The sequence below is a fragment of the Staurois parvus genome, unplaced genomic scaffold (assembly GCF_062004578.1).
Source record: "Staurois parvus isolate SC_StPar_1 unplaced genomic scaffold, SC_StPar_1.0 ptg000420l, whole genome shotgun sequence".
NCBI lineage: Eukaryota > Metazoa > Chordata > Amphibia > Anura > Ranidae > Staurois > Staurois parvus.
Genome location: NW_028318216.1, coordinates 3,945,613 through 3,958,790, shown reverse-complemented (window position 1 = coordinate 3,958,790; position 13,178 = coordinate 3,945,613). Strand labels below are relative to the sequence as shown.

Sequence of the window (13,178 nt, the reverse complement as noted above, 5' to 3'; positions counted from 1 at the left end):
CTTTTGCACCGTCGGGTGCGTGCTCGCAAACTGTTGTCTCTTGGATACGGATTCCAAGAAAGACTGTTGACGGAATCCGAGAAGAGGAGTAGCAGGAGAAGGAGCATCTGAACGAGCGGAAGATGCCAACGAGCGACAACTCCCCTCAGCAGAGGTGTTGGAGCCTTGACTGGCTGATAGAGGGCGATTGACGACGTCGGGTGACGGAGCAAGTAACGGAGCGGGTGATGGAGCGGGGGCTGGGGCAGGCAGAACCGCCGTATGTTTATCACGGTTTTCCCAGGCCACCGAATGGTGACGCTGCATATGCTGACGCAACGCTGTAGTCCCAACATGGGCCCCCTGACCACGCTTGCATTTCTGGCCACATAGTCGACATACGGCTACGTTTACTTCCTCGGGCGGCTTGAGGAAAAATTGCCACACCACCGAGTAGGAAACTTTGCCCCCGCTACTCTTCACTGGCTGACTGCTACTTCCTCCGTGCGCACCGGCACCACTACTGGCCGTGGTGGTAGGCTGCAGTGGAGCTGGTGCTCTACTCCGTGGACGTTTGGCTCCACTGACACTGATGCGACCCTGCTGCTGTCTCCTGGGCAACCCACCGACTGTTTTGCTCGCTGCCAAGCTGCCACCCTCTTCTCCTGATGATGCGGAAGAAATTGCCTGATGACGACGAGGCTGCCAAGTGCGATCAACCTCCTCATCATCAAGTAGGGTCTCCGCCTCTCTACTAGCCCCCTCGGCTGCGTCTGGGTCAGGAGACAGACCTGTCTCTAGACCGGCTACCGAGCCACTCTCCTCGCCAGTACTTGTTCGCTTGGCTGCTGAAAAGGCCGATGTCTCCCCCCGTTCCTGACCGCCCTCTGTTAGCTCTTCCTCACTGTACAGTGGGGCTGAGCCCACAGCATGCGATACTTCGCTTGGTGAGGGAACAGCAAAGGACAGGGGCAGGTAGAGGACACGTGATTTCAGTGGGCTTGGTCCCGGGCCATGCCAACTAACGGTTGTGTCTGACGTACCCACCGACCGTTGGCTGTAGGTGTCAGAGGTGACCTGGGAAGAGGAAGACGACCGAGCCAACCAATCAATGACGGCAGGGTTGTCGGTGGAGACACGACCGCTGGATGACACCGGGAGCACTGGCCTCTGGCTGCGAATACTGCTGCCTCGACCCCTTCCTCTGCTGCCACGTCTGCTCGCTCCTAAAACATTGCCTCCTCTGCCACTCCTCTGCATGTTGTCTGACATACTATTTAATTCAACGATTAGGTGTCCCTGAGTAACAATTCTCTGGCACTCAGTAACAATTCTGTCTGTCCCTGAGTATGAATTCTGTGGCCCTGAGTAACAATTCTGTGTCTGTGCGAGTAACAATTCTGTGTCTGTGCGAGTAACAATTCTGTGTCTGTGCAAGTAACAATTTTGTGTCTGTGCGAGTAACAATTCTCTGGCACTCAGTAACAATTCTGTCTGTCCCTGAGTAACAATTCTCTGGCACTCAGTAACAATTCTGTCTGTCCCTGAGTAACAATTCTCTGGCACTCAGTAACAATTCTGTCTGTCCCTGAGTATGAATTCTGTGGCCCTGAGTAACAATTCTGTGTCTGTGCGAGTAACAATTCTGTGTCTGTGCAAGTAACAATTTTGTGTCTGTGCGAGTAACAATTCTCTGGCACTCAGTAACAATTCTGTCTGTCCCTGAGTAACAATTCTCTGGCACTCAGTAACAATTCTGTCTGTCCCTGAGTATGAATTCTGTGGCCCTGAGTAACAATTCTGTGTCTGTGCGAGTAACAATTCTGTGTCTGTGCAAGTAACAATTTTGTGTCTGTGCGAGTAACAATTCTCTGGCACTCAGTAACAATTCTGTCTGTCCCTGAGTAACAATTCTCTGGCACTCAGTAACAATTCTGTCTGTCCCTGAGTAACAATTCTCTGGCACTCAGTAACAATTCTGTCTGTCCCTGAGTAACAATTCTCTGGCACTCAGTAACAATTCTGTGTCTGTGCGAGTAACAATTCTGTGTCTGTGCAAGTAACAATTTTGTGTCTGTGCGAGTAACAATTCTCTGGCACTCAGTAACAATTCTGTCTGTCCCTGAGTAACAATTCTCTGGCACTCAGTAACAATTCTGTCTGTCCCTGAGTAACAATTCTCTGGCACTCAGTAACAATTCTGTCTGTCCCTGAGTATGAATTCTGTGGCCCTGAGTAACAATTCTGTGTCTGTGCGAGTAACAATTCTGTGTCTGTGCAAGTAACAATTTTGTGTCTGTGCGAGTAACAATTCTCTGGCACTCAGTAACAATTCTGTCTGTCCCTGAGTAACAATTCTCTGGCACTCAGTAACAATTCTGTCTGTCCCTGAGTAACAATTCTCTGGCACTCAGTAACAATTCTGTCTGTCCCTGAGTAACAATTCTCTGACACTCAGTAACAATTCTGTCTGTCCCTGAGTAACAATTCTCTGGCACTCAGTAACAATTCTGTCTGTCCCTGAGTATGAATTCTGTGGCCCTGAGTAACAATTCTGTGTCTGTGCGAGTAACAATTCTGTGTCTGTGCAAGTAATAATTTTGTGTCTGTGCGAGTAACAATTCTCTGGCACTCAGTAACAATTCTGTCTGTCCCTGAGTAACAATTCTCTGGCACTCAGTAACAATTCTGTCTGTCCCTGAGTAACAATTCTCTGGCACTCAGTAACAATTCTGTCTGTCCCTGAGTATGAATTCTGTGGCCCTGAGTAACAATTCTGTGTCTGTGCGAGTAACAATTCTGTGTCTGTGCAAGTAACAATTTTGTGTCTGTGCGAGTAACAATTCTCTGGCACTCAGTAACAATTCTGTCTGTCCCTGAGTAACAATTCTCTGGCACTCAGTAACAATTCTGTCTGTCCCTAAGTAACAATTCTCTGGCACTCAGTAACAATTCTGTCTGTCCCTGAGTATGAATTCTGTGGCCCTGAGTAACAATTCTGTGTCTGTGCGAGTAACAATTCTGTGTCTGTGCAAGTAACAATTTTGTGTCTGTGCGAGTAACAATTCTCTGGCACTCAGTAACAATTCTCTGGCACTCAGTAACAATTCTGTCTGTCCCTGAGTAACAATTCTCTGGCACTCAGTAACAATTCTGTCTGTCCCTGAGTATGAATTCTGTGGCCCTGAGTAACAATTCTGTGTCTGTGCAAGTAACAATTTTGTGTCTGTGCGAGTAACAATTCTCTGGCACTCAGTAACAATTCTGTCTGTCCCTGAGTAACAATTCTCTGGCACTCAGTAACAATTCTGTCTGTCCCTAAGTAACAATTCTCTGGCACTCAGTAACAATTCTGTCTGTCCCTGAGTATGAATTCTGTGGCCCTGAGTAACAATTCTGTGTCTGTGCGAGTAACAATTCTGTGTCTGTGCAAGTAACAATTTTGTGTCTGTGCGAGTAACAATTCTCTGGCACTCAGTAACAATTCTGTCTGTCCCTGAGTAACAATTCTCTGGCACTCAGTAACAATTCTGTCTGTCCCTGAGTAACAATTCTCTGGCACTCAGTAACAATTCTGTCTGTCCCTGAGTATGAATTCTGTGGCCCTGAGTAACAATTCTGTGTCTGTGCGAGTAACAATTCTGTGTCTGTGCAAGTAACAATTTTGTGTCTGTGCGAGTAACAATTCTCTGGCACTCAGTAACAATTCTGTCTGTCCCTGAGTAACAATTCTCTGGCACTCAGTAACAATTCTGTCTGTCCCTGAGTAACAATTCTCTGGCACTCAGTAACAATTCTGTCTGTCCCTGAGTAACAATTCTCTGGCACTCAGTAACAATTCTGTGTCTGTGCGAGTAACAATTCTGTGTCTGTGCAAGTAACAATTTTGTGTCTGTGCGAGTAACAATTCTCTGGCACTCAGTAACAATTCTGTCTGTCCCTGAGTAACAATTCTCTGGCACTCAGTAACAATTCTGTCTGTCCCTGAGTAACAATTCTCTGGCACTCAGTAACAATTCTGTCTGTCCCTGAGTATGAATTCTGTGGCCCTGAGTAACAATTCTGTGTCTGTGCGAGTAACAATTCTGTGTCTGTGCAAGTAACAATTTTGTGTCTGTGCGAGTAACAATTCTCTGGCACTCAGTAACAATTCTGTCTGTCCCTGAGTAACAATTCTCTGGCACTCAGTAACAATTCTGTCTGTCCCTGAGTAACAATTCTCTGGCACTCAGTAACAATTCTGTCTGTCCCTGAGTATGAATTCTGTGGCCCTGAGTAACAATTCTGTGTCTGTGCGAGTAACAATTCTGTGTCTGTGCAAGTAACAATTTTGTGTCTGTGCGAGTAACAATTCTCTGGCACTCAGTAACAATTCTGTCTGTCCCTGAGTAACAATTCTCTGGCACTCAGTAACAATTCTGTCTGTCCCTGAGTAACAATTCTCTGGCACTCAGTAACAATTCTGTCTGTCCCTGAGTAACAATTCTCTGGCACTCAGTAACAATTCTGTCTGTCCCTGAGTATGAATTCTGTGGCCCTGAGTAACAATTCTGTCTGTGCGAGTAACAATTCTGTGTCTGTGCAAGTAACAATTTTGTGTCTGTGCGAGTAACAATTCTCTGGCACTCAGTAACAATTCTGTCTGTCCCTGAGTAACAATTCTCTGGCACTCAGTAACAATTCTGTCTGTCCCTGAGTAACAATTCTCTGGCACTCAGTAACAATTCTGTCTGTCCCTGAGTAACAATTCTCTGGCACTCAGTAACAATTCTGTCTGTCCCTGAGTAACAATTCTGTCTGTCCCTGAGAATGAATTCTGTGGCCCTGAGTAAGAATTCTCTGGCACTCAGTAACAATTCTGTCTGTCCCTGAGTAAGAATTCTCTGGCACTCAGTAACAATTCTGTCTGTCCCTGAGTAAAAATTCTGTGGCCCTAATAACGTTTCTGTGGCCCTAAGTAACAATTCTCTGGCACTGAGTGAAAATTCTGTCTGTCCCTGAGTATGAATTCTGTGGCCCTAACTAGCGTTTCTTTGTCCCTAAATAACGATTCTGTGGCCCTCATTAACAAGTCTGTGTCCCTGAGTAATGGTTCTCTGTCCCTAAGTAACTTCTCTCTGTCCCCAATTCTCGTTTCTGTGGCCCTAACTCTGTCCCTGTCCCTAGTACAGAGCGGTCTGCCTCTGTTCAATGACTGCAGGCAAATGAAGATTTCCAAAATGGCCGCTATATATACCTCGACCATTACACAGTGCTGGCTGGCTGGCTGCTGATTGGCTGATGCGATCACATGTCGTTGAGGAATGCATTATGGGGCAGCGCGCCTTGTCTGCGCGCCTTCCCCGACATCCCCGCTCCGTCGCCGCACATGTCAGCCGCCATTTTCGGAAAAATTTCGATTCGCGTGTCCGAATTAGGCTGTTTTTCGGATTCGGCACGAATCGAAATTTTTCCGATATTCGACTCGAATTCCACTTCGGATACTTCGATTCGCTCATCTCTAAATATAATGTTCTGGAAAAGAGACAGGCCTTTGGTAACAGAAATTGTTTTTCACTAGCAATAAGTAAATGTATGCCTTGTTTGCACAGTGCCATCAAGTAAGTTACTATCCGTGCTGTGGACACTTGTAAGACATTACCGTACAGTGTAAGTGTCCTAAAGCTCATTAAAGAACTAATTTAGGTTGCAAAATAACTTTTCAATGTTAAAAATAAACTCTGTTAAGAATTATTTGTACCCAACCACTCACACAACATAACACTTCTGCCATTTCTGCTAGGGATGCACCGATACCATTTTTTGATCGGTAGATACGAGTACCGATATTTTCAATCAAGTACGCGCCGATACCGAGTATTGATACTTTTTGGTGAGATTTGCATCAATACAAAATGTATGAATGCAAATTGCATTGCAAAGAATAGCATGCGATTTGAACAGGAATGCTATTCCTTTCCAAATCGCATGTTGTTTCCGCACAGCTCCTGTGTGAACCCAGGCTTGTCACAGTCTGAGTTCACACAAGAGTGGTGTGGGAAATTTCCCTGCATTGATCCCATGCTGAGCGGAGAATGGAAGAGAAGGGCGTGTGGGGATGTATATTTTGGTGTCGGCCATCAGAGGATGGAGGCAGATGCTCCATATTCTCAGCTGTTGGAGGAGAGAAAGCAGCGACAATGTCCCAGATTCTCAGCTGTAGGAGAAGAGAGAAAGCTGTAGGATTTGAAATCACCGCAGCTTTTTCTCCTCTCAGAGCAGGGATGACAGTACAGGCTAGACAGCTTCTGATTGGTCAGCACTGTGATTTTGCTGACCAATCAAAAGCTGTCTAGTCCGTACTGTCATCCCTGCAAAGAGAGGAGAGAAAACCACAGGGATTAAAAATCCCTGTGGCTTTCTATCCTCTCCTACAGCTGATAATCAGAATCATCTGCCTCCATCCTCCACCTGATAGATGACACCAGTGTATACATCCCCACACACCCTTCTCTCCCACCCTCCACTCAGCATGGGATCGGTGCAGGAGGTTTCCCGCACTGCTCCTGTGTGAACTCAGAATTTGACAAGCCTGGGTTCACACAGGAGCAGTGGGGAAACCGCATGCAATTTGGAGAGAAATAACATTCTTGTTCAAATTGCATGCTATTCTTTGTAGTGCAATATACATCCATACATTTTGTATTGACGCAAATCACATCGCAAAGTATCGGTTTGGGTATCGGGAGCATATTCACGAGTACAAGTACTCTTGGAAATACTCGGTATCGGCCCCGGTACCGGTATCGGCGCATCCCTAATTTCTGCCTTTCTGTAATGAGGGTACCATGTCTCTAACAGTCAAGCACACAGTGGGATTGATTTACTAAAGTCAAATAAACTGTGCACTTTGCAAAGTGCCATTGTACTCTGCAAGTGCAGTTGCTCCAGAATTAAATGAGGTAAAGCTTCACTTTGCAAAGAATACCCAATCAAGTGCATAGAAAATAAAATACAAAAAACAGCATTTATGCTTGCAAATGATTGGATGATGGAAGTCAACAGAGCTTCTGTTCATTTTCCTAACCTCTGGAGCAACTGCACTTTGCAAAGTACACAGTCTTTTTGCCTTAGTAAATCAACCTCAGTGTGTAGGGACTGAAAAAGCAGGGCTTCTGTATGACTTTTCTTTTTTCAACATGTCATTACTGAGCAAGCATGATCTAGGAAAAAAGCTCATTCTATGAATGGAATAGAAACGTTTCTTATACTGTTCTATATACTGTGCCTGAACTGTCAGCATGATGGAGTGCAGGAGAAGGCTCATTTTCCTGGTAAAGCGTAGACCATATAGAATAGCAAATTATTTTTTAAAAGTATTACTTCTCTTTTCCATGTTTATTAGAGTGCTTTTTTAATGATTCAGCACCAATGGTGATGAGATTCACTAGATGTGAGTGATAATGATTTTCAGCTTGTGACAGTCCTAAGCCACTTAATTAGGTCCCAGTCATTTCAGCATGAGGTCCTTTTCTCTAGTTGCACAATAAACAAGTGCAAATCACTTCAGTTCATTTTTTTCGTAGATATATTGCATTAGTGCATGAAGAACAGGATGAAGGATGGAGGGATATACAGGATACATGAAGGTTTCTACACAAAACACAGTCTCTGGTCTTCTGCACATCTTCATAAACTTTCCAGATTTCTTTTCTTTCAGGGATATACAGGCTTGACACTTATGGGTTCATTTACTAGAGGCATATAGATTATTTAGATCTAGGGAAAATTTTGCTTGAAAAGTGCACAGCCTTTTTACCTTTAGTAAATAAACCCCTTAAAGCATATGTAAATCTTCACCTTGTAAAACAACCCGTTCAGTTTACAATAAAAATGAAATGCAAAACATTTGTGTATAGATGTAAAACATAATTATAAATACCTTTTTTCCCCTTTTTTTAGAAGTGATTCTGTCTGTTCCCAGCTACATACGAGCTAAGGGAGGAAAAACAGCAGTACACTGATCTTACCAGTGAGAGGCTATGTGAGGAAGGAGGTGGGTTGGGGTCAGGACAAGTCTGATCACTGGAGGAAAGCAGGCTGAGTTCCCAAAATAGCTAGAGAACTGATCATGCTGTGGTCTCCGGCCTAGTTTTGTCAGTTTTTAATAGGAAAGCAGAGGGACTGGCAGGAACAGCAGGGATTTTACACAAAGGAAGCAATATAAAGAGAACAGGATACTTTTTTATACAAGTACATGGTACAGCAGGCCTATATCAAGAATGTGAAATGTTGGGTTTACATATTCTTTAAAACTTGAATATGGCTCCTTGGCAATGGATATTCTACTATAATCGTAATCTTTATGATCTACTATTATCGTAATCTTTATGATCTACTATTATCGTAATCTTTATCTTAAGGCAGGACAGAATGGAAAAGTTCCTGGGTATTCCACTCAACCGGTCACTCACCACTTCTATTGTTAGGTGCAGATGCAGTTTGCCGCGTTTAGGCCCAAAGTAGATCATCCCTGGCGACTAGCATCTTTAAGGGATACTCCCAGGTGGAAAAATGATTTTCTTGCACCACTATAAATCTCTGTGCTTAAGCCCCAATTCACACTTAGCATGAGTGAAGCCAGATGATTTAGAGCCTTTTCTCTGGTACAATTGTTTTTAGGTGCTACTTGTAGTACAGAAGCAGAATCATGTATTTTTTCCCCTTGGACCTTTAAATGGGAGCACCTAAAAAACTCTTTTAGTGGCTGTGGAAGTGATCAGGGGGCTTTGGAACATGCAAAATCACTTCCATCAGACAGCCAATAGTCAACTTGGCAAGGTCACATGTACTCCTGGCTAGGCCATAAAACATCCATAACACAGAAGGTCACTGATATCACATCCAATACCAAAGCAAAAATGGATGCAATGGATGGATGTATTTTTTTTTTAACAGAACAAAGATAGGGCTTTGATCTTTTTCAAAAAATGGATGTTGACAGATGTGGATGTAAACGGATGACCATCCTCTTACATCAATTTTTGGATACAAATGCATTGATGTCCATTTTTCATCCGTCAATGAATGGATGAAAAACGGACAAATGGTCCACGTATGTGAAAGGGGCCTAACATAATGTACTTTATGCTTAGAGAACATTAACAGCCATATACTGCCCTCCTGTCCCTCTTGTATTGAACTGTATTGTTGCTGTATTGTCTCCCTTTATATTGTAAAGCGCTGAGCAAGCTGTTGGCGCTATATAAATCTTGTATAATAATAATATACAGACAAACTGCCTAAAGCTCTCTGCTTCCTACAGAATCACAAAAAGATTAAAAGTCTGGTGCACCGCATGCTTATCTACAGAAAAAGACCTGAAGAGTCCTGTCCACAGCACTAATCCATTATATTTTTATTAAACAGATTCTGAAGATGTCCTGCATTGAAATTTTAGCTGTAGAGCCATCCAGTATATGTGCTGGGGGTAAGTACATGTAAATGCATTGTCTGTAAAATGTCATTATTGTATTCATCCTGCATTCAGTAATACAGAAGTAATTGTATGATTAAGAGTGAACATGTGTGACAAATTTGCAAAGGATTCATTGCAGTACCATTACGTTTGGCTTCTCAGGGTATAGCAGGAGACAATAACCAGCTGTGTCTGGTATACAAAGCATGCCAGCTCATAAAAGCCAACATAAACCAAATTCCCAATCTAATGATATCATAGAAAAATCCATCAGCCACTGATAGTATATGATTTCATATAAAACATGTACTGGCGGGATCTGATTGGGGCTGGAGTCCAACGGCCTGACATATCAACCCTTCTGAGTAATGTGAGACTAGCCAAATTCATATACTGGCCTGGTGTACATATTTTATTTTTAAATAGAAAAAGGAAGCAGTAGAACCAATTTCAAGTTTTTTACCACCTGTGTCCCCACTGGGGTTATTCATTCCAACTATCTGTCCTGGGGACCATGTCACCGCAACAGAACAGAAAGTGGTGGAAAATGCAATTTTTTAGACATGTCACTGAAACAGAAGGTGTGGGTACATTATAGTGGGGGCACCAGTTTTGATGACAACTTCCTAAGAGAATAATTCTGCTCACATTGTTGAGAAAGTCTCCCAAATGTAACACAGATTGCAAAAAAAATAGACCAACAATGGTGTTAACCTTTATAATTGATAAGATGAATTCTCTGATTGGCTGTAGTAAATAATTTTTGCATATTGTGTGTTTTCTATTAAAAAAAAAAAAGTTAGAGCTACAAAGCCCACTATAAAGAGCAAAATGAAATAAAATGTAATAGCTAAGACACTATGTTTGTGTGTAATGCTTGTCTGTCTCATAGAGTCCTTTCAAGTGGTTGTAAGGGGAAATGGATTCAGATACGCACGGAATGTAGACCGAGTACTTTGCAGCTTCAGGATCAATGACACCAACTCTCTCAGTAAGGTTATATGTTTGTATAGAAATAGCTGTTTTCTTTTAGATCCTGTACATTGCATGGTAACCAGATGGTTTCTAAAGGTTTCCTGAAATTCCAGTGAAAAAGATAGGGCTAGCCAGCTTTCGCAACATCACATTTCTACATAAATTGGTAGCTGTTCCTCTTTTGCCAAAATGCCCTGGTTCTCATACCTGTGAGAGGATTGGTTTAGGTAAAATTGCTGTTATTTCTAGGTACAGTAAGTCTGGAGTAATGTAGAACCAGATTAAAAGCTGGCCACATACAACACAAACCGATATAGATACAAGTATCTACAGTATACATTGTGTGGACTTAAGCTGGCCATTCAGAGGAAGCGATATGATTGGGAAATTGCAAATTACACATTTCTTTATTAATGTTGGCCTCACAAATGTTTAAGAATGCCTCCAAGCCTTGGTTAAAGCACTATACGAGGACAAGGTCTGATTACCTTAAATAACAAAGGAATGTGACTATTTGGACAAGCCAGACCACTGAAAATTGTCGGCTGATCAGAACCTGCATCGAGTCAGCTGCAGACACTGTTATTCTGACATACTGTATGCTGCTCGTCCATTCACACTGTTTGCGTACTTAAAAGAACCTGTTGGAATTCTTTTATTCAGCCAGCAGGCTGAATTAGTGAAATCAAAGAAGTGTTATCTAAACAATTGATTCAATTTACATCCAGTTAGGTAGGTTTTTCCATTAAACAGTTGCTGGTGAATCTAAAAGAGATTATACAATTCAGTTGTGATTTGATTTGGTTTAGCCCTTTCCTTGGGAGGCTCTTTGATAGCTTTTTCAGGTACTTCTAATTGGTAAGTTGCCTGCAACACACCCTGGAGCTGCTGAGCAGACTATAGCTCCTGGTGGCCTGGTACTGCCTGAGTTCCTCTAATGAAAACTTGTGCCTGTAACCAAAGACTGTGCCTGCTCCCTGAGTTTTCCATTTCAATAATACAAGTATCAGTCCTTCCCCTTTACACCAGTGTGCTAGGTGTAATCCTAGACTCTGACCTCTCCTTTTGGTCCCAAATGAAATCACTGTCAAAAGCTTGTAGATTTCACCTTCATGACATCTCTAAAATGTGCCCCTTTTTAACTAATGAAACCACCAAGATACTCACACTCCCTTATTATCTCTCGCCTTCACTTTTGCAACTTCCTTCTCACGGGCCTACCCTTCATAGCCTACCCCTTCTTCAGTCTATCATGAATGCTGCTGCCCTACTCATCCACCTTACCAACCGCTCAGTGTCTGCCACCCCTCTCTGCCAATCCCTTCACTGGCTTCTGATTGCCCAGCGAATGAAATTCAAATCTCTAACAGCATACAAAGCCATCCGCAACTCTGCCCCAAGCTACAACACAAATCTTGTCTCTAAATATTACCCAAACTACCCTCTCCACTCCTGCCAAGCCCTTCTGCTCTTTAGCTCTCATGTCTTCTTCTCTGATACTCATCTTCAGGATTTCCCCAGAACCTCTCTCATCCTCTGGAACTCTCTTCCTTAATCTGTCTGGCTATCTCCTACTCTGGCTGCCTTTCCCTGAAACCTCATTTCTTCAGGGCTGTCTATCATGCCTGCAGCTAACTGAACTTTTAATTCTTCCATCAGCTCATCCCCCACAGTTTTATCCTTTTGTACCACTTGCCCCACCCTATTAGATTATTATTATTATTACATCGAGTTTATAGAGCGCCAAAGGGTTTGCTCAGCGCTGTACAATATAGGGGGGACAATACATGGCACAGTACAACAATAACAAACAACGTACGAGGGGTAAGAGGGCCCTACTCTTTCGAGCTTACAATCTAGGAGATTGCAAAATCTTATGAGCAGGGTTCACTTTACCCATTTTTATTTTATTGTATTGTAACTGTACTGTCTCCCTATAGATTGTAACGCACTGTTGGCACTCTGTAAATCCTGTATAATAATGTTAATGAATACTGTATTCTCCATCTCTTTTCATGTTGTAGATGAGAAGCCGCTGGTTGTGGAGAACACGTATCTACTTTGTCCAGCCCCAGTTCTGGAAGAAGCTGGCATGTAAGTTAATTCATACAGAAATAAATCTCTCAAGCTGCATGACAGTCAAAAACAAAAAAAAAGCATTTTTTTTACATGTCTTGTGTATAAGGAAAATAGGTTTCCTTAAAAAGCCTTGGGGGGATATTACTGCCTGGTTGGGAAACTGGTTATACAACTCTGCCACTAAAGGTAATCTCTCCTGAGAGAAATATTGAAAATGTTTGCTGTCTTTCCATTCTCCAGATATTAGTTGCCTGGCTGTTGTGCTGACCCTCTAGCTTAAATACTTTGGGTGATTAATGCAGAATATGTATACATATAACGCCTTCTGATATCCCTAATCTGCAAGTTTGTACAAGCTCAGTATAGAAGCCAGATGATCTGAATCACAACCAGACAACTAACATATTTGGAAGGAGTTCAATAATGGCAGCCATCCTATTTCTCAAGTGAAAGTTTGACCACAAGGCCTTTGTAAAGCAAAGTGAAGTGTAACAATTGTAATCAATGTAGCAATGTAGTAAAATAAACATAAATCTAACTTAGCTGCTCTGAAATAAATTAGCTGAAATCTGTTTGAGTTATGGAGCTTTGTACACTATCTTTGTGCTTTGTACTACCATTGATTTAGAAGATATCATTTATAATTTACACTAGTATACTTACTTAATATAAGGGCCTGGAGAGCAAC

At 42.7% G+C, this 13,178-nt stretch overlaps 1 protein-coding gene across 1 annotated transcript in view; it reads left to right on the top strand.

Moving 5' to 3' along the window:
* The window catches only part of ANTXR1 (ANTXR cell adhesion molecule 1), a 279,215-nt gene that overhangs the window by 116,853 nt on the left and 149,184 nt on the right, over positions 1-13,178 (top strand). Inside the window, exons 9-11 of the mRNA XM_089687210.1 lie at positions 9,388-9,448; positions 10,329-10,427; positions 12,436-12,505. Of these exons, the coding sequence (XP_089543336.1) occupies positions 9,388-9,448; positions 10,329-10,427; positions 12,436-12,505 (230 nt within the window). The remainder of the gene's footprint in view (positions 1-9,387; positions 9,449-10,328; positions 10,428-12,435; positions 12,506-13,178) is intronic.